We start from the raw sequence: 22,991 nt of genomic DNA, 5'->3' as shown, positions 1-22,991 counted from the left end.
TAGGAAAATGTTAAAAATTAATTCAAAAAATGTTCATGTAGCTTCCAAAATTAGTCTCATTTTCCCTGAAAACATTCTCAATTATTTTTCAATTGCTCGCCGCTGTAGCCCATTTTGCAACAAGAAATCAGTTTGCCATAGTGTACGATTGCTACAGTAAGCTGGGCCTGTACGATGTAGCTACTGGAAAAAAGAGTACTAAAAAAAACTGGGTCGCTGCAGTAATCCCAAGTCAGTATAAAAAAACAAGGTCGCCAAACGACGACCGCCCTAGGTATGAGTGGGCTGGTCCAGGTGAGGCGCCCTATGTGCGATTTGTCAACAATTCGTTGCAATGAGCGGCACATGGTACCTCCCTTAAGCCATGCAAGATCCATGATGATAGTGCTCACCAACGAAGTGTGTCAAGCGGCCTGACACATTGACTCGGAGCGCAAGGGTAAAGGAAGATCGGAGGCTGCAGTTTGCCGGGACAGAGACGAGCAATTTCTTGGCAGCTCGTCGCTTGTTAGTGATGGAGTTGAAGACCTTGCGGCCCTTGAAGCCATTGCATGCTGGGAAGGTATGGCCCTAGCTGAAGATTTAAACATCCACGAACCATGTTATCGCATGTCATTCTAATTAACCCTTGAGTTTTTTTTCAAATCCAAAATTTGTTTTGCATTTGGCAACAATTTTCAGGTTCATTGATTGTTTCAGAAATTGATGAACATTTTTCAAATCTGTGATATTATTTGAATTCATGAATAGTTGAACATTTGGGAAACATATTTTGAATCCAGTTATATTTTTATATTCACATTAGTTAAATTAGAGAATGTTCTTAAAAACAATAAGTATGTTTTACAAGTTCAGGAAATAATTTAAAATTAATGATTATTTTACTGTTCGGAATTTTTAATTAATATTTTTTTTTAGTCTCAAGGATGTTCTGAATTTGTGAAAAAATCAAATTTATAATCATCATTTCAATTTTTAAAAACAAACTGCATTCATGTCGTTTTTTCCAAAAAAAATCATTTCTGAGAAGCACTCGTGCAAGCAAATATGTGTCTATGCTTCTTATGGAAACACAATTTTTTCCGTGCAAAAAACGTGCATTTATTTCTCCAAAACTTCGGTAAAACCAAGCAAAACCAGAAAAAAAAACTCACCCAAGATCCGAAATGATAGTGAAAAAATATTTTAAATCAAATCTCGATGTAGCACCCAACATATGCCATGTTATAGCAGATGGACACACCACTTGGCGTGTTCCCCAGGGCAACAAAAGTGATCTATGAAGGCGCCGCAATGGGTAACCTTAGTTAGTTCTTCGTACTTAACCTAGTCTTGAGGTCATGGAGATCGGAACTAATGGGCCAGCCAACGCTACACACATGTAGCAAATTCTGTCTTTTACATGGGCTATGCTTGATTTGATTATATTGGTTCACTAATGCTTATTTCCTTAGGATGCAATGATATAAACACATAAAATCATATTCTTTCATTAAGAATTACTATATGCTAATAACTCATTAACTCTTTGTTATTTTTAATACATCCCGGAGCATGATATTTTCTTTATATACAACGCATTGATGTATCATTAGCGGTGATATGGAATAATGCCCACATTTAATCTAGGATATATTCATTTGTAATATTAGCGCCACCTATAATGTTTTAAATTTATATTAACATTAGATATCCGAAGTCTGCAATGGGTGCGCCCATAAAAGTCATGTATCTCATCATTACTATTTCATCGCTACAACACTTTCTGTAGACATTTTATGTAATTATTTTATGAAATTGTACATACATTATCTCTTCTCAATGACTGCAATTTCTACATTCAGCAATATTTTGTATATCTACGCTTCGTCCGCCTAATTTAAGAGCTTGATATTCATGTAATTTTTCTAAACCGTGACGGCGGGAGTACAAGATATATGCTCGGTATCTTTTTTCCACATTTGGACAATGATTAATTAATTTACTTCATTAAATGATATGGCCCTGGTATCCGATGGGGAAGAAGTTTCTGTGGAGACCGGCCCGCTGCGATCTACTGCCAATTGTCCACATGTTCATTTCCAAAAATGTTCGCAGATTATAAAAAAATAATCGCATTTTCAAAAATAGTTTAAATTTTACAAAAATAATGTTCATGTTTAGGAAAATGTTAAAAATTAATTCAAAAAATGTTCATGTAGCTTCCAAAATTAGTCTCATTTTCCCTGAAAACATTCTCAATTATTTTTCAATTGCTCGCCGCTGTAGCCCATTTTGCAACAAGAAATCAGTTTGCCATAGTGTACGATTGCTACAGTAAGCTGGGCCTGTACGATGTAGCTACTGGAAAAAAGAGTACTAAAAAAAACTGGGTCGCTGCAGTAATCCCAAGTCAGTATAAAAAAACAAGGTCGCCAAACGACGACCGCCCTAGGTATGAGTGGGCTGGTCCAGGTGAGGCGCCCTATGTGCGATTTGTCAACAATTCGTTGCAATGAGCGGCACATGGTACCTCCCTTAAGCCATGCAAGATCCATGATGATAGTGCTCACCAACGAAGTGTGTCAAGCGGCCTGACACATTGACTCGGAGCGCAAGGGTAAAGGAAGATCGGAGGCTGCAGTTTGCCGGGACAGAGACGAGCAATTTCTTGGCAGCTCGTCGCTTGTTATTGATGGAGTTGAAGACCTTGCGGCCCTTGAAGCCATTGCATGCTGGGAAGGTATGGCCCTAGCTGAAGATTTAAACATCCACGAACCATGTTATCGCATGTCATTCTAATTAACCCTTGAGTTTTTTTTCAAATCCAAAATTTGTTTTGCATTTGGCAACAATTTTGAGGTTCATTGATTGTTTCAGAAATTGATGAACATTTTTCAAATCTGTGATATTATTTGAATTCATGAATAGTTGAACATTTGGGAAACATATTTTGAATCCAGTTATATTTTTATATTCACATTAGTTAAATTAGAGAATGTTCTTAAAAACAATAAGTATGTTTTACAAGTTCAGGAAATAATTTAAAATTAATGATTATTTTACTGTTCGGAATTTTTAATTAATATTTTTTTTTAGTCTCAAGGATGTTCTGAATTTGTGAAAAAATCAAATTTATAATCATCATTTCAATTTTTAAAAACAAACTGCATTCATGTCGTTTTTTCCAAAAAAAATCATTTCTGAGAAGCACTCGTGCAAGCAAATATGTGTCTATGCTTCTTATGGAAACACAATTTTTTCCGTGCAAAAAACGTGCATTTATTTCTCCAAAACTTCGGTAAAACCAAGCAAAACCAGAAAAAAAACTCACCCAAAATCCGAAATGATAGTGAAAAATTATTTTAAATCAAATCTCGATGTAGCACCCAACATATGCCATGTTATAGCAGATGGACACACCACTTGGCGTGTTCCCCAGGGCAACAAAAGTGATCTATGAAGGCGCCGCAATGGGTAACCTTAGTTAGTTCTTCGTACTTAACCTAGTCTTGAGGTCATGGAGATCGGAACTAATGGGCCAGCCAACGCTACACACATGTAGCAAATTCTGTCTTTTACATGGGCTATGCTTGATTTGATTATATTGGTTCACTAATGCTCATTTCCTTAGGATGCAATGATATAAACACATAAAATCATATTCTTTCATTAGTAATTACTATATGCTAATAACTCATTAACTCTTTGTTATTTTTAATACATCCCGGAGCATGATATTTTCTTTATATACAACGCATTGATGTATCATTAGCGGTGATATGGAATAATGCCCACATTTAATCTAGGATATATTCATTTGTAATATTAGCGCCACCTATAATGTTTTAAATTTATATTAACATTAGATATCCGAAGTCTGCAATGGGTGCGCCCATAAAAGTCATGTATCTCATCATTACTATTTCATCGCTACAACACTTTCTGTAGACATTTTATGTAATTATTTTATGAAATTGTACATACATTATCTCTTCTCAATGACTGCAATTTCTACATTCAGCAATATTTTGTATATCTACGCTTCGTCCGCCTAATTTAAGAGCTTGATATTCATGTAATTTTTCTAAACCGTGACGGCGGGAGTACAAGATATATGCTCGGTATCTTTTTTCCACATTTGGACAATGATTAATTAATTTACTTCATTAAATGATATGGCCCTGGTATCCGATGGGGAAGAAGTTTCTGTGGAGACCGGCCCGCTGCGATCTACTGCCAATTGTCCACATGTTCATTTCCAAAAATGTTCGCAGATTATAAAAAAATAATCGCATTTTCAAAAATAGTTTAAATTTTACAAAAATAATGTTCATGTTTAGGAAAATGTTAAAAATTAATTCAAAAAATGTTCATGTAGCTTCCAAAATTAGTCTCATTTTCCCTGAAAACATTCTCAATTATTTTTCAATTGCTCGCCGCTGTAGCCCATTTTGCAACAAGAAATCAGTTTGCCATAGTGTACGATTGCTACAGTAAGCTGGGCCTGTACGATGTAGCTACTGGAAAAAAGAGTACTAAAAAAAACTGGGTCGCTGCAGTAATGCCAAGTCAGTATAAAAAAACAAGGTCGCCAAACGACGATCGCCCTAGGTATGAGTGGGCTGGTCCAGGTGAGGCGCCCTATGTGCGATTTGTCAACAATTCATCGCAATGAGCGACACATAGTACCTCCCTTAAGCCATGCAAGATCCCATGATGATAGTGCTCACCCACGAAGGGTGTCAAGCGGCCCGACACATTGAGTGGGAGCGCAAGGGTAAAGGAAGATCGGAGGCTGCAGTTTGCCGGGACAGAGACGAGCAATTTTTGGCAGCTCGTCGCTTGTTATTGATGGAGTTGAAGACCTTGCGGCCCTTGAAGCCATTGCATGCTGGGAAGGTATGGCCCTAGCTGAAGATTTAAACATCCACGAACCATGTTATCACATGTCATTATTTTATGAAATTGTACATACATTATCTCTTCTCAATGACTGCAATTTCGACATTCAGCAATATTTTGTATATCTACGCTTCATCCGCCTAATTTAAGAGCTTGATATTCATGTAATTTTTCTCCGTTGTTCTGTTTCTTGTTAATATAGAACAGATTTTGTCATTTGTATTAAATAATTATTTTTAGTATGGTACCTACTCTACTTTGTTTTGGTGAAAAATGATGTCAATATTAGCACCTCCTGTGACGGCGATAATTTAGGTCAAGTCATGTGTCGAATAATTAAGATCTTATTAGGGCTAATGTTTTATTTGTTAATTTATCATCATTTATAAATATTGTCTAATTTTAATATTACAAGCCAAAACTAGGAACGAGAATTATATATCAGTGTTATGCTCATTTCCCTCCCCTATTCATTTTCATATTTTTCACACATTGTATATCTGGCGAGGTAGATCCGCCATGACCTGTAGCCATGTTCATGGATGGAGATAAATTTCGGAACATCCAAGTGGCCCAGATGAAGTAATGAAGAGCGGAAGAATTTTTTTAAACAAATAGTAGAAAAAGAGAGAGCAGCGATTCAGTGCCCCGCTTTATCTGTATCTGTGTTGAAGAATTTTTTAAAGCAAATAGTAGGAAAATTAAAAAAAATTCCAAAAATCATTACATGGTAGATATTTTGGTGCGAGAGGTGCACTTCAAATTTCAAACGATTCGAACATTTGAGTAGCTCTTGGCAAAAAAATAATAATATATGGTCTGTAAAAAAAGTAGTGTTCATGTATTGTTTGGACACAATTTGACCTTTTTGCTGAAAGCAACTCGCATGTCGAAATGATCTAAAATTTGAAGCACACCTCACGTACTAAATTGTCTACCATACAAAAATAATTGGATTTGCTTGAACTTTTCTGTATTTTGTGTGTGTTTTTTCTTGACCGGGTGCAGATGAGCCTCGGCTGAGAAATGGATATTCGAGAATAATGTTGTTTGTCTGGCACATGTCGATCGATGCACTTCAAAACCTTCCATCGAAGAGCATACAAATTATTGCTCCTTTTTCCTCCTTGAACAAGGAAATGTGTTAATGTATATCAATCGCTCTCATCCATATTGCCACCCACCACCAACAAACCAACGAATTACAACGTGTTTTGTTAGGAGATTGGAATTAAACTCGGGCACATTTTCGTGCATTCTCAGAAATTTGAAACATGATAATTAGAAGATAATTAAGTTTGTTTCCGTGAAACCACGAGTTGGGAAGGCGACAGGATGCGACAGTCACCAACCACAACTCTCACGAGACTGAACATTGTGAATGGATGGTGCATGCGCTTCATTCATTTCTAAGTGAACTATGTCGATGCCATCACACCACACATATTTTTTGGTATCAGAATGCTTTCTTTAAATGATGAAATTACGTCAACATCAATTACAACCTGCCATAAAAATCTCATAAATCCTAGTAATATAAGTTGTTTCGGAGACATTCATCAGGTCCAACAACGAAGCTTGACGATGGGTGTGCGCCTCAGCGACATGCTCATCTCACCATCTCATCTCAAACACTCGTTCGAGATCATCGTGAACAACTTCCTCCTCCTTCTCGCCACACCGACCATGGCCCTCATCCTTCTTCGCAAAGCCGCGCAGCTCGGACCCGACGAGATCCTCTCCCACCTCCATGGCCTACGGCAGGTTCACGCTTTCCTGGCGGTCTTTCTTCCGTTCGCCTTCGCCACCCTCTACCTCATGAGTCGCCCTCGCAGCGTCTACCTCGTCGACTACTCTTGCTGCCGGCCTGAATCCAGTTGCCGCGTATCCATGGCCTCCTGCACCGAGAACGCTCGCTTCTCGCTCGACGATGGCGGTCACCGGTTCATGGCACGCATGCTCAAGCGCTCGGGCCTCGGTGACCAAACCTATGCCCACCCTTCGTTGCACTACATCCCACCGCACTGCTACCTAGGTGAATGCCGAGACGAAGCCGAGCAGGTCATCTTTGCGGTCGTCGATGACCTGTTCGCCAAGACGGGCGTAAGCCCTGAGGCGATCGACATACTCGTCACCAACTGCACTGCCTTCAACCCGACCCCGAGCTTGGCCGACATGGTCGTGAACAAGTACAAGCTCAGAGCCGACATCCGTAGCGTGCACATCTCCGGCATGGGGTGCAGCGCCGGGGTGATCTCCTTGGAGGTCGCGAGGAACCTCCTGCAGGCGGCGCCGCGTGGCGCGCATGCTCTGATGGTGTCCACGGAGAACACCTCGCTCATCAACTACACGGGGAAGAACCGCGCGATGCTGCTGCCCGCCGCGCTGTTCCGCATGGGCGCGGCGGCGGTGCTGCTGTCGACGTCCAGGTCCGAGTCCCGGTTCCGGCTCACGCACATCGTGCGGACGACCACCGCCGCGCAAGACAGGGCTTACCGGTGCGCGTACCAGGAGGAGGACGACATGGGGAAAATGGGGGTAAACCTGTCCAAGGAGCTCGTGGCCGTCGCCGGCGACACGCTTCAGGCGAACATCGTCGGAATAGGGTCCCTGGTGCTCCCACCATCGGAGAAGCTGCTCTTCGCGCTCTCGTTCGTCGCGCGGAAGGTGCTGGGCAAGAAGATCAAGCTATACGTCCCGGATTTCCGCACGGCCTTCCAGCACTTTTGCATCCATTGTGGTGGCCGGGCGGTGATCGACGCGGTGCAAAATAGCTTGCGCTTATCGGATGAGAATGTGGAGCCTTCACGGGTGACGCTGCACCGGTTCGGGAACACGTCGAGCAGTTCCTTGTGGTACGAGCTTGCGTACATCGAGGCCAAGGGACGGATGCGCAGGGGCGACCAGGTGTGGATGATCGGGTTCGGGTCTGGGTTCAAGTGCAACAGCGCCGTGTGGCAGTGCATCCGGTCGCCCGGCAACGGTGACACAGATATTGGCACGCCGTGGGCTGATTCTATCCATATGTATCCGCTGAAAATCTCGGAAGTAAGCTAAAACGGCTATGCACGCACGGGTCACTACTCAATTTCGTAAAATTTGAGGGGAAAAAACACCACTCAACTCGTACAATGATATTATTCATTTGTTCGTGCAACAATGACCAATACTTTTAGAGTTCAAAAAAAAGACCAATACTTTGAGAGTGTAATCTTGCTTTATTTGTGGATGTAACTGTGTTGGGGTTAAATATAGGAAAATAAATTATGATTCGTTACAAGTAGAGCAACTTATAAAACACATTAAGACATGTATCTGATGTTATAGACAGAGACAGAGACAGAGCCAGAGCCAGGATTCTAACATGAGGGATGAGATTTTGCCTCTAATGACCGTATAAAAATAATTCATGTGAAGAGCCTACTCTAGGTTAACGGGCTAAAATTTCATCAAGTCAAGAAAACATGAGTGGGCATTGATTGATCCAATTTTCATCAGAAGTTGCCATAAAATAAATCCGAAAAAAAGCATGTCAATCCTTTGTACTATAGTAGGTCACGGGTGTTCCCTAATTATTTTCTGTTGTTTGTAGTTTCTGCAGGTCTATTTTATAGTTCTAGAGCCATAGATTGATCTAATTTAAAAAAATAATCCAACATCTGGCTAACCTGATTGAGAGACGATAATAACCCTTGATAGTTGTCGCTCATGCCGGTTATGTGTGGCGGGCTGGACATGCGTTCCCGCATCCGAAGGAGTTGCTAGGCATGGTGGTCAGGTTATTGACGACATGGTTCGTTTGCTCAGATATCTGAGGTCGGGGGTTTAACCTCCTTTTCTAGAAAAAAGATAGCTAAGACAGATATCTGTTCATGCGTTGTCAAGAAATGATCACACGATGCGTTTCTACATGTGCTAATGCCCCACTCACACCGCTACAAAGAAAGACTCATCGAGATAGCACATTAGCTTCATTGTCATCACTTCTCCATGAACAAGCATCATCTCATCCCTTCCCTCTGAGCAACTGAATCCAACTTCTCGGCAGATGAACAACGGCCTTGCCCCCACCGAAGAGGCCGTGCAAAGTCACATGAAGCTCCATGCCAAATACTCGGCCACGCGCGAGGAGGATATTATAACTCTGATTCTGACAGAAAGGTATGAAAAAGAACTATGCGAGTTAGGCTCCGCAGAAGGTCACCAAAGAAACCTCCTGTTGGCCGCCACCGCAACTCCAATTTTGCCTATACTTCACTAAATACCTCCAAGCTGAATATACTATACTCTAATATCTATTATTTTCTCTATGTACGCTCCTCTAGTGGCTGCGTCAATTATGTAATGAATAGAGAGGCTCGAGGAGGTACAATAAGGGAACCCTCGGCTAACCTAAATCCTAAAAAGTGCAGCTCATTCTTTTGCCTACTCGAGGGCACACGTCTCTGCGGTGTTGGATCGGCATCGCGCTAACCCACCTCTTCGGGTCGCCCACCCAGGTGTCTCCTGGTCGGCCTCAGGCCTGTTGGGTGCGAGCGGCAGTTTCGGGCCCCATAACTTCCCCTCTTCGTCATGTCCACCTCTCCTCACCACGGGCGAGCATTTCGAAACCGCAGCAGCAGTTCGCTCGGCTCCGCCGATTCTTCCTTCCTCACTCCAAATCAAGGCGAGACGACGGGCTGTTCGGCGATTCCGCAGCCGATTTTGGGCCGGGGGTGGAGCGATTCAGTCCGCGCGGTGACCAGGGAGTGGTACGGCGACCAGTGGCATCCGACCACCCCGAGGGTCGGCGGCATTTTCCGAAGAGTAAAATGCACTGGCGGTACTTGAACTTGCGACGAAAGCACGCTTTGGTCACTGTACTTCAAAGTACGGTCGATACGATCACTCAATATGTCTACACGTGATTGTATGGTCACCGTACGTCACTCGTGGGCGCTTCATTTGACCACTTGTTGATCAATCCGAGGCGTCGGCTGGCGTTCGCGGGGGGTTCCGCAACATTTTTACAAGGAAACCCATGGTTGGCTCCGTAATTCGTCATTTTGTTTGCGGCACTTGGGCAGTACTCATTTAGTTTGTACCTTGATCATGATGATAGTGTGAATGCAAACTTGACAAGGGTTTCCTTGTAAAAATGTTGTGGAACCCGCGAACGCCAGCTGTCGCCTTGGATTGGTTAACAAGTGGTCAAATGGAGCGGCGACGAGTGGCGTACGGCGAACAGTGACCGTACAATCACGTTTAGACGTATTGACTGACCGTATTGACCGTATTTTTAAGTAAAGTGACCAAAGCGTGCTTTGTTCACAAGTTTAAGTACCACCGGTGTATTTTACTCTTTTTTGGAAGAGGAGAAGTGGAGCATGGAACGATGACGTTCTGGAGGTGCAGGTCGCGACGGAAGGTAGCAGTAGGGGAGGAAGGTAGCAGTAGGGAAGGCACGATAGAGGAGGAACGTCCTCCACGAGCGTCGCACTGCTGTATGAATGCCTAACAGTGGTGGATGAAAAAAAGCCAGCTGTGGCGGGCAAGGTTTCCAGGACCGCCCGCCACTGACTTCATGCCTCTGCTATTATGGTATCAGTGGCAGGTGGCGTACTGTAGTGGCGGGCGATGTATCTTGCTCGCCGCATCTAATATCTCTACCCACTAGTGTTATTATTAGACTAAATGGGGGTGGTGTTTACTGCCTGCCATTGATAATGATCTAGGCATATAGAAGAATTGTTGCCGCTGCAGCGTTTTTTGCTGTTGTGACAGCATTTTAATGAATTATATTTCGCACTCAATCATCACATTGTAATACAAATATAAAATGTTATCTCATCATTCAAACAATCATGCAGTACATTAATAATTAAAACGTCATAATAATAAATATGAATAATAGTGAAGGAAAGAAGTTGAGTATAAAAAGTACCAATGAAAAAACATGTGTGTCTGAGTTCTCAACAGATAATCAATAGTTTATGAATTTGTTTTGAAAAATTATCTCGAGTAGGCTACTCGCTCGCAATCAATGACCGAAATGTATCTTCGAATTGGTGAATTCGTTCTTCATGTGATTGTGCGCACACTGGTACTTCTCATCCTTATTTACAACCTCCTTGTTGATGATTTTGGTCAACACCTTTTCGATGCACTCAGCCTCACATTATAATTCCCCTATGTCCATGTTTTTCTCCATCTCCTCGGACCACTTGACGATCTGGTTATGATTTTGTAAATATTGACTTTTCATCAAATAGTTGTTCATGACAACCATGGCAAAGTAGCCGGACATATGGGAGGTTCTGACATTTGGTTCTTGATAGCAACAAGCGCTAGTGATGAACTTGAATTCTGAATACTGTATTACCTTGTTGTTGAAGGTCTTACACTTACGTAGAGGCGTAGAGCAACATATAGAACCTCCTTCAATTTTGTCCATTGCCTCTATGGGTTTCTCTTCGAATCAAAGAAATATTCCAAGCCCTGCATCAGCAATAGTGCAATTATGATCCAATGTTTGTTGTTGCGCAATAAACGAAAAATTAACATGGATGAGATCAAACTAGAATGCCAACTATATATGTTTCATAATAAATGAGTGAATGTTAACAACATACTTGTCACATTATGGCAACAGAAAGGTGTCCTTTTACGGACGAGTTATAATCATGCATGGGAATAGGTAGTCCGAGATGAGCTTCCGACTAATTACGGGTTTGAGATTGTGACAGTTCATGTAAAACGGATCAAGTAAAGACACTTTACTATGCCCGGGTAGGGATCTGAATAAGAGACGAAGGATCTCCCCCCCCCACCCCCCTAAAAAACATAAATGAGAGACGAAGGATTGTTTTTGACAAGAATGAAACACGTGCACATACTGTAGCGGACACGTGTACAAATACAATTGGACAGGAAATTTGATTGAGAGTTTGAGACCAAAATGCACACACGACACACCGTTACTTTTTCTATCTATCACATTGATTCAGTTATCTCTGTGCCATCCCGTAATTTTCTCTATTGCAACAATAATAACATAAGACACCGATACACTAGTGGAGAAACGGGCATTAGTCTCGGTTGGTAAAGGCATTTAGTCCCAAGTCACCAACTGGGACTAATAACTTGGGACTAAAGACCCCCCCTCCACCACTTTAGTTTCGGTTGGCCACGACCCGGGACAAATGCCCTTCCACGAGGCTGACAGCGTGCGCCGGAGGGCGGGGACCTTTAGTCCCGGTTGGTGGCACCAACCGGGACAAAAGGCTTTATCGTTTGGGGGTTTTGTGGTTTTGGGTTTAGGGGTTTATTGTTTATTTTTATAAAGTTTTTCATTTTGTTTCTTTCATTTAATTCTTTTTGATTTCAAATATATTTTACGCTACTACATACTGTACACATTATGCATATATCATATAATTTCTCGTAGGAACAATCATATATCATAGAATTTCTCATACAACAATTTGGTATATATACAATTTCTCCTACAACTTGCATATCATTACATGCATGCATTAGGTGCAGTGGTATTCCCCATCGGAAGCTATGACCTGTCAAGCAAAAATCCCGCCATTTCCTCTTGAAGTGCTTGTATGTGGTCCTTTTGCATGAGCGTAACCCTCTTCTCTGACATCTTTAATTAAACAAGGAGATCAATACGAATATGTTAGTTGTGTGTACATATATTAGATCATGATAAAAAAAAGTATGAATAGTGTCTACTTGCATCAAGAATTTTCTTAACTCTAACCGATTTGATCATAAAGCAAATATTCTCGCAAACAATGTATGCACATATATTAGTCCCCTTTTCATGCTTCATGTACCACCTTACGAGTATAGCTATAATCATCCTCTTCTTCTTCATTCTCTTTCATTAGAAGCCCTCTTTCTTCGTGTTTGGTCCAACAGTTACAGCCGGACATGAAACCGGATGTAAAAAACGTGGACGTGAATGACTCTTGACTTAGAGTAAGTGCTATCATTCTTACAGACGGCACATGGACAACACATAAAACCATTCCGTTGGTTTGCCTCAGCCGCACGAAAAAAACTTCGCACGCCATTAATGAACTGGGGAGAGCGACGGTCATCATACATCCATTGCCGGTTCATCTTCATTACACAAGACCGAAAAGGCTAAATTAATACAAGTTCATACACACTTATTCTCATAAAACAGCGTACAAGAGTACCTAGCTAAAACATTTAAATGCAACAACAAATGCGATCAAGATCGCAACTAAGGTAACAATTGATCCAATAACATAGTGATACCAAGCCTCTTTATTAATGGCATATTTTCTAATCTTTTTAATCTTCAAGCGCATTGCATCCATCTTGATACTGTGATCGTCCACGACATGGGCAACATACAACTCCAATTTCACCTCCTCTTCTTCAATTCTTTTCAATTTTTCTTTCAAATACTCATTTTCTTTTTCAACTAGATGTAACTTCTCGACAAGAAGGTCGGTTGCAATTTCCCGTTCATATACCTCCTAGATAGAAATATCTATGTCAACTTGATGGGCATAACTGTCATAAACGTGAAATGCAACACATAGTTATAAAAGAGAATATACCACATCCAAATCACAGACCGGATGAGGGCCGACGGGGACGGATATCAAGATCATGGCACTATGTATAACAAACAGTCATACAAGAAGGAAAACTATCTTAATCATACAAATAAGATGTTTTTTTATAAAAGGGATATGAACAAGAGGATCACCAAGTGGTGCCGGCAACGGGATGGTGCGGGCGATCGACGGTGGTTAGGACGGAGGCGGAAAGGCACTAAGTAATTCACACCTACACGTATGCAAACTAAGAAGTTAATTTAAGCTCAAATTGCATATAAATCAAATAAACTCCCACAAAATTACTCCCAAACTAAAACCCACAAATCACGATAATTATAGAGCATTGCACGAGCTAATCTAGCAATGAGGGATGAAATGACAAAGTTGCTAACCTTTGTGAACATTGAAGATATGGGGGCCTCAAATCTTGGCAAAAAATATAGGATGAGCTCGAGCTAGGGGGAAGAAGAGAGAGGGGAATGAAGAAAGAAGAGAAATGGGCTCAGTCTGGACAAAGGGCTTATATATGGATATCTTTAGTCCCGATTGGTTATATAAACCGGGACAAAATGACTACCTCTAGTCCCGGTTTGTGATACAAACCAGGACTAAATGGGCTCATGGGGGCCCCAGCCTCACGCCGCCCTGCCACCATACCTTTTGTCCCGGTTTGTATCACAAATAGGGATTATAGGTACAAAATGAACCGGGATTAAATATGCCCGTGCCCCCGACTGCTCCTAGCCGTTGGAACTGGGATTAATGGTCACATTAGTCCCTGGCCGAAATCAAACCGGGACTAATGATTCAAACGTAAGGTTTGCTTCCTACCGGTGATTTATTTCTACAATGGAAGCAGCTCTGTCTGTCTCTAGTAGTCTAGTCTCGCAACACCGCTGGAACCATGCCACATCGATCTATCTGTCGTGAAACTAATGCTAAAGACCCATGTTTTCTTGTAGTTGGATCTTCCACTTTTCGAAATGTTCTAAATTCCACTTGAGCATCCGAATCTGGATGACTGGATCAATACCAGCAAAAACTTGTTGGTACGTAAGAAAATGCTCACCACAATAAACAATAAGAACAGCTAGATACCAGCAAAAACATATCGCTATGTAAGAAATTCTCACCACAATTCCATAATAAACATATCAGTACGTATGAAAATGATCTCCATGACACTATACAATAACAAACAGTAATACAAGTAAGAAAATTGTACAAGTAGCTATATAAATCATACAAGTAAGAATGTTTTATTAAAAATAGATAAGAACAAGAAGCTCACCACAGTGGTGCCGACGACGAGATCGGCGCGGGGGATCGACGCCGGTGAGGATGGTGACAGGGACGGGACGGTACCCTACACATGTGCAAACTAAGAAGTTAATTTGAGGTCAAATTGTGCATCTCAACCAAATAAACTCACACATACACTCCTTCACTAAAACCCACAAACCAAACTATTTCTAGAGCATTGGAAATGAGCTAAACTAACAGTGAGAGATGAAAGGATGAAGATGCTAACCTTTTTAGAGCACTTGGATAGTTGGTGCACCGCCAAACCTAGACAAATCTTGAGAAAAATGGAGCTTGCAGGTCGAGCTTGGAGAAAGAACAGAGGAGAAACCTTAAGTGTGGCTCGAACATTTCATCGAACACCTTGTATGCATAGGAAGTGAGAACAGAGTACAACACACACCTCCCACCACCTACACCCAAAAAACCGAGGAGGCCGCGCGGGCCGGGCGCATATATAGGAATATTTTTAGTCCTGGTTGGTGTTTAGAACATGGACTGAAGAATGACCTTTAGTCCCGGTTGGAGACACAACCTATTTAGTCCCGGTTGGTGTCTCCAACCGGGACTAAAGACTCACCCGAACCGGGACTGATGCCTACGAGGCCCGGCCGACGTACTCGCCGCTCGAACTGGGACTGATGCTCCCATTAATCCCGGTTAATAGTACGACCGGGACTGTTGCTTTTATCTGACCAGAACTAAAGCCCTGTTTTCTACTGGTGTTATCTTCGTGCTAGCTCCTAATTTTCTCTCTTGCAACAATAATAACAGAAGACACCGATTTATTTCTATCATGCAAGCAGCTCTGCCTGTCTCTAGTAGTCTAGTTTTGCAACACCGGTGGAACAATGCCGCATCCATCTATATGTCTTGGCACTAATGCTAAAGCACTAGTAGCAAAAGGCCCATTTGTCCCGCCAGAGGCCCATTAGCCCTGGTTCTAGAACCGGGACTAAAGGCTCAAACCTTTTGTCCCGGTTGGCTTATGAACCGGGCCCAAAGGAGCTCCACGTGGCCTCTGCGGGGAGCCGAGGCAGGAGGAACTTTAGTCCCGGTTGGTCACATCAAACGGGACCAAATTGCATCCACGCGTCAGCATGTGGCCGAAGTTGGGTTTTTTTTGAATGGGGTGGTTTTGGAGGGTTAATTTAGTGGTTTCATATTGTGTTAGCTAGCTAATAGAGAGAAGTGACATCTCTTTCTCTATGCTTGGTCGACGCTAGCTACTATACATATAGAAAGAACTTGACGCTAGCTAGTAAGAAAATGAAGGAAACCATTTACAATCCCTAACATATATATACAATATAGCATCTTCTACAATCCCTAACATCATCTAATTAAGATCCAATCACGAATCCACATGGTATTCTCCGTCTTTAGGTATGATGTGGTCAAGAAAGAATCCCGCCAATTCCTCTTGAATTGCTCGTATGCGATCATATGGTAGGAGTTCATCCCGCATCTCGCAGATCTAATTTAAAGAAGGGGGTCAATATATGCATATATATGATAAAACTCAACACAATTGAAGGTAATATATAAAATAAAATTGTGAATATTATTTACGTACTTCAAATAGTTCCTTAGAGAAGCCCCGCTCAGAGATCGAGTGGCGAATGAACTCGCATACGTAGTATCCACATAAAACACTCCCTTTTTCTGGTACATATATTTTACGAGAATAGAGTTCAATCAAACTAATAAACAAGCATGACAATGATATATTTGAATCAATTAGAGATGCGTGGAACTAGCTAGTACTACTTACGTTGGGGTGCGTAAATTACAACTCTTTGTTTAGACCAGGAACCTTATTGGCGAACTTCTTCCAAGCCCTGCTAGGCAAAGAAAATGATTACTTGATATCAGCCCATGAACGAAACTTGCATGCCGACATGGTCCCGGTATTGGCTGGACTTACTTCTTGAGCATTTCAATCATCTCCGCATAATCCTCTTCGGCTTTACGTGTCGAGTCTATGACAGTTATTAATGCCCTGCCAACGTCAATGGATAGCAGAATAAAGTGATATCCGCGCACGCATATATAACTCAATTACATTATTTAACCTCGAGTAAGTTAAACCGAGTATACAGAGAAGACAACAACACTCACTTGAAGTTGTAAGGAAAGATTATTTCCCTTTTGTTTTGATGTATAAGGAACGAGTTTAGCAAGTTCACCTTGGTTTCTTTGATTGATTCTTGTATCGTCAATTCATTTATGACATTTGGGCTAATGAACCCAACGTTGATGATTCCTGCTTTTTTTAATCCGACGATCTTCAATCTGCATAATATATATAGTGAGGATAATTATATATACATGCAATGAACGAACTGAGCTAGAGACTTACAGACAGTAGGAAGTCATGATTTGTTTGTCGAGGGCCAGTTGATTGTATAACTGAAATAACTCCTCAAATCAAATAGGAATCATGGTAAGTACAATGAATTCGTGCTCTAGTTTCACTGCCACATACATAGCTTCTTTCCCAGACTCCCTGCAGGTACCACTCTTGCAATTTGTGCGTCATCATTGTTAGATGAGGATGACCAGGTCCACCCGGTCACGATTTGATCCACCAACCGGGACTAAAGGTGGATACGACCGGTTCCGGCCTATTGGTCTCGGTGCGTGTCTGGAACCGGGACCAAAGGGTTGACACGAACCGGGACCAATGGCCCAAGATGCCCGGTTGGCGCCCTGGCCTCACGAACCGGGTCCAATGGCCCATGAGGCCTGGCTGGCGCCCTGGCCTCACGAACCGGGACCAATGACACCATAGGTCCCGGTTCGTTTGTGAACCGGGACAAATGAGATTGTAGGCCCTGGACCAAAGCCCTCTTTTCTACTAGTGAAGACCCATGTTTCCTTGTAGTTGGATCTCCCACATTTTGAAATGTTGTAAATCCCACTTGAGCATCTGAATCTGGATCAATACCAGCAAAAATATATTGGTACATAATGGACCTGCTGCTCGATCGCTCCAGGAGGATAGGAGAAGATCCTAGCGGCATGCCTGCTGCATGCTATGGCAGTGCTGGTTGCATCCATGCCGTTGGGCTGGCTGTAGTCGATCTGCTCCCCGTCTTCGAGGCTTTTGCTTGGTTCCAGAGACCCATTTGGCAGCTGGAAGATGTTACCGGTTCATATTTAGCACAGTAAAACTGAACCTAAAGCGAGCCCTCCCAGCGTTTTACTTTTTTGGCCGTCCGTTTGGACGATCAGGACGTTTCTAGCCGTTGGATCGGATGTGATGTATACAGCCACCTCCAGCACACTTTTTCATTGTCGGCCCGACTGTCCTAATGGGTGTTGTAATTATGCCCTAGAGGCAATAATAAATATAGTTATTATTATAATTCCTGTATCAAGATAATCGTTTATTATCCATGCTATAATTGTATTGAATGAAGACTTATATACATGTGTGGATACATAGACAAAACACTGTCCCTAACAAGCCTCTAGTTGGCTAGCCAGTTGATCAAAGATAGTCAGGGTCTTCTGACTATGTACAAGGTGTTGTTGCTTGATAACTGGATCACGTCATTACGAGAATCACGTGATGGACTAGACCCAAACTAATAGACGTAGCATGTTGATCGTGTCATTTTGTTGCTACTGTTTTCTGCGAGTCAAGTATTTGTTCCTATGACCATGAGATCATATAACTCACTGACACCGAAGGAATGCTTTATGTGTATCAAACGTCGCAACGTAACTGGGTGACTATAAAGATGCTCTACAGGTATCTCCGAAGGTGTTCGTTGAGTTAGTATGATCGAGACTGAGATTTGTCACTCCGTGTGACGGAGAGATATCTTGGGGCCCACTCGGTAATACAACATCGCACACAAGCCTTGCAAGCAATGTAGCTTAGTGTAAGTTGTGGGATCTTGTATTACGGAACGAGTAAAGAGACTTGCAGGTAAACGAGATTGAAATAGGTATGCGGATACTGACGATCGAATCTCCGACAAGTAACATACCGAAGGACAAAGGGAATGACATACGGGATTATATGAATCCCTGGCACTGAGGTTCAAACGATAAGATCTTCGTAGAATATGTGGGATCCAATATGGGCATCCAGGTCCCGCTATTGGATATTGACCGAGGAGTCACTCAGGTCATGTCTACATAGTTCTCGAACCCGCAGGGTCTGCACACTTAAGGTTCGACGTTGTTTTATGCGTATTTGAGTTATATGGTTGGTTACTGAATGTTGTTCGGAGTCCCGGATGAGATCACGGACGTCACGAGGGTTTCCGGAATGGTCCAGAAATGAAGATTGATATATAGGATGACCTCATTTGATTACCGGAAGGTTTTTGGAGTTACCGGGAATGTACCGGGAATGACGAATGGGATCCGAGTGTTCACCGGGGGGAGGGGGGCAGCCCACCCCGGGGAAGCCCATAGGCCTTGGGGGTGGCGCACCAGCCTTGGTGAGCTGGTGGGACAGCCCAAGAAGGCCCTATGCGCCATAGATAGAAAAACAAAGAGAAAAGAAAAAAAAAGAGAGCTGGGAAGGGAGAGAAGGACTCCACCTTCCAATCCTAGTTGGACTAGGATTGGAGGAGGACTCCTCCTCCCCTTGGTGCGCAGCCCTTGGGGCTCCTTGAGCCTCAAGGCAAGCCTCCCCTCCCTCCTCCTATATATATGGAGCTATTAGGGCTGATTTGAGACAACTTTTTCAAGGCAGCCCGACAACATACCTCCACGGTTTTACATCTAGATCGCGTTTCTGCGGAGCTCGAGCGGAGCCCTGCTGAGATTAGATCACCACCAACCTCCTGAGCGCCGTCACGCTACCGGAGAACTCATCTACCTCTCTGTCTCTCTTGCTAGATCAAGAAGGCCGAGATCATCGTCGAGCTGTACGTGTGCTGAACGCGGAGGTGCCGTCCGTTCGGCACTAGATCGTGGGACGGATCGCGGGACGGTTCGCAGGGCGGATCGAGGGACGTGAGGACGTTCCACTACATCAACTGCATTCACTAACGCTTCTGCTGTGCGATCTACAAGGGTACGTAGATCGGAAATCCCCTCTCATAGATGGACATCACCATGATAGGTCTTCGTGCGCGTAGGAAAATTTTTGTTTCCCATGCGACGTTCCCCAACAGTGGCATCATGAGATAGGTTCATGCGTAGATGTAATATCGAGTAGAACACAAAAGTTTTTGTGGGCGGTGATGTGCGTCTTGCTGCCTCCTTAGTCTTTTCTTGATTCCGTGGTATTGTTGGATTGAAGCGGCTTGGACCGACATTACTCGTACGCTTACGAGAGACTGGTTTCATCGCTACGAGTAACTCCGTTGCTCAAAGATGACTGGCAAGTGTCGGTTTCTCCAACTTTAGTTGAATCGGATTTTACCGAGGAGGTCCTTGGATAAGGTTAAATAGCAATTCATATATATCCGTTGTGGTGTTTGCGTAAGTAAGATGCGATCCTACTAGATACCCATGGTCACCACGTAAAACATGCAACAACAAATTAGAGGACGTCTAACTTGTTTTTGCAGGGTATGCTTGTGATCTGATATGGCCAACGATGTGATGTGATATATTTGATGTATGAGATGATCATGTTGTAATACATAATATCGACTTGCACGTCGATGGTACGGCAACCGGCAGGAGCCATAGGGTTGTCTTTAAACTAACGTTTGTGCTTGCAGATGCGTTTACTATTTTGCTAGGATGTAGCTTTAGTAGTAATAGCATGAGTAGCATGACAACCCCGATGGCGACACATTGATGGAAATCATGGTGTGGCGCCGGTGACAAGAAGATCGTGCCGGTGCTTTGGTGATGGAGATCAAGGAGCACGTGATGATGGCCATATCATGTCACTTATGAATTGCATGTATGTTAATCATTTTATGCACCTTATTTTGCTTAGAACGACGGTAGCATTATGAGGTGATCTCTCACTAAAATTTCAAGACGAAATTGTGTTCTCCCCGACTATGCACCGTTGCTACAGTTCGTCGTTTCGAGACACCACGTGATGATCGGGTGTGATAGACTCAACGTTCACATACAACGGGTGCAAAACAGTTGCACACGCGGAACACTCGGGTTAAGCTTGACGAGCCTAGCATGTGTAGACATGGCCTCAGAATACATGAGACCGAAAGATCGATCATGAATCATATAGTTGATATGATTAGCATAGGGATGCTTACCACTGAAACTATGCTCAACTCACGTGATGATCGGACTTGAGCTAGTGTAAGTGGGTCATGAACCACTCAAATGACTAGAGATATGTACCTTTTGAGTGGTAGTTTAGCACGTAATTTGATTAAGTTAAACTCTAATTATCTTGAACATAGTCTAAGTCCACTTTAAATATATTTGTGTTGTAGATCATGGCTCACGCAACAGTCACCCTGAATTTTAATACGTTCCTAGAGAAAGCTAAGTTGAAAGATGATGGAAGCAACTTTGTAGACTGAGCTCGTAATCTTAAGTTGATCCTACAAGCTGGGAAGAAGGATTATGTCCTTACTGCTACGCTAGGAGATAAACCACCCGCTACGGCTGACCAAGATGTTAAGAACGCTTGGTTAACACGTAAGGAGAACTACTCAGTAGTTCAATGTGCAGTCTTGTATGGCTTAGAACCGGGACTTCAATGTCGCTTTGAGCGTCATGGAGCATATGAGATGTTCCAGGAGTTGAAGTTTATCTTTCAGAAGAACGTCCGGATCGAGAGGTATGAGACCTCTGATAAATTCTATGCTTGCAAGATGGAGGAGAATTCGTCTGTCACTGAACATGTGCTCAAAATGTCTGGGTACTCAAACCTTCTAGCTGAGCTGGGGATTGAACTCCCGCAAGAGGCTATCACTGACAGAATTCTTCAATCATTGCCACCAAGCTATAAGGGCTTTGTGTTGAACTACAACATACAAGGGATGAACAAGTCACCCGGCGAGTTGTTTGCGATGCTGAAAGTCGCAGAGTCTGAACTCCGTAAAGAGCATCAAGTGTTGATGGTGAATAAGACCACTAGTTTCAAGAGAAACGGCAAAGGGAACAAGGGTAATTCAAAGAAGAGCGGCAAGCCTGTTGCCAATCCGACGAAGAAACCCAAAGCTGGACCTAAGCCTGAAACAGAGTGCTACTATTGCAAGGGTACGGGTCACTGGAAGCGCAACTGCCCCAAGTATCTGACTGATAAGAAGGCGGCCAAAGAAAAATCAGGTATATTTAATATACATGTTATTGATGTGTACTTAACCGGCTCTCGTAATAGTGCGTGGGTATTCGATACCGGTTCTATGGCTCATATTTGCAACTCGAAACAGGAACTACGGAATAGGCGAAGGCTGGCAAAAGATGAAGTGACGATGCGCGTAGGAAATGGTTCCAAGGTTCATGCAATCGCCGTCGGCACAGTTTCACTTCAGTTACCATCAGGATTAGTTATGAACTTGAATAATTGTTATTTAGTGCCTGCGTTGAGCATGAACATTATATCTGGATCTTGTTTATTGCGAGACGGTTACTCTTTTAAGTCAGAGAATAATGGTTGTTCTATTTCTATGAGTAACAACTTTTATGGTCATGCACCCAATGTGAAAGGATTGTTCATATTGAATCTTGATAGTGATAATACACATATACATAACATTGGGACCAAAAGAGTTAGAGTTAACAATGATAGCGCCATGTTTTTGTGGCACTGCCGCTTAGGTCATATTGGTGTAAAGCGCATGAAGAAACTCCATAACGATGGACTTTTGGAGTCACTTGACTTTGATTCACTTGACACGTGCGAACCATGCCTCACGGGCAAGATGACTAAAACTCCGTTCTCCGGAACAATGGAGCGTGCAAGTGACTTGTTGGAAATCATACATACCGATGTGTGCGGTCCGATGAGCGTGGAGGCACGCGGCGGATATCGTTATTTTCTCACCTTCACTGACGATTTGAGTAGATATGGTTATGTCTACTTAATGAAGCACAAGTCTGAAACATTTGAAAAGTTCAAGCAATTTCAGAGTGAAGTTGAAAATCATCGTAACAAGAAGATCAAGTTCCTACGGTCTGATCGTGGGGGTGAATATCTGAGTTTCGAGTTTGGTGCTCACTTAAGACAATGTGGAATTGTTTCACAGTTGACACCGCCTGGAACACCACAGCGTAATGGTGTGTCCAAATGTCGTAATCATACTTTATTAGAGA

General features: G+C 42.7%; 1 protein-coding gene across 1 annotated transcript; it reads left to right on the top strand.

Annotated features, from left to right (window-relative positions):
• Nucleotides 1-6,468: 6,468 nt before the first annotated feature.
• Nucleotides 6,469-8,052, top strand: LOC123404252 (3-ketoacyl-CoA synthase 6-like). The gene has a single exon (XM_045098168.1). The coding sequence runs from the start codon at nt 6,469-6,471 to the stop codon at nt 7,939-7,941; it is 1,473 nt and encodes a 490-aa protein (XP_044954103.1). The 3' UTR covers nt 7,942-8,052.
• Nucleotides 8,053-22,991: the final 14,939 nt, after the last annotated feature.

This window comes from Hordeum vulgare, chromosome 6H, assembly GCF_904849725.1.
Source record: "Hordeum vulgare subsp. vulgare chromosome 6H, MorexV3_pseudomolecules_assembly, whole genome shotgun sequence".
NCBI classification, from domain to species: domain Eukaryota; kingdom Viridiplantae; phylum Streptophyta; class Magnoliopsida; order Poales; family Poaceae; genus Hordeum; species Hordeum vulgare.
Note: the sequence above shows the minus strand (reverse complement) of the source record. Positions and strands in the feature narration are given on the sequence as shown.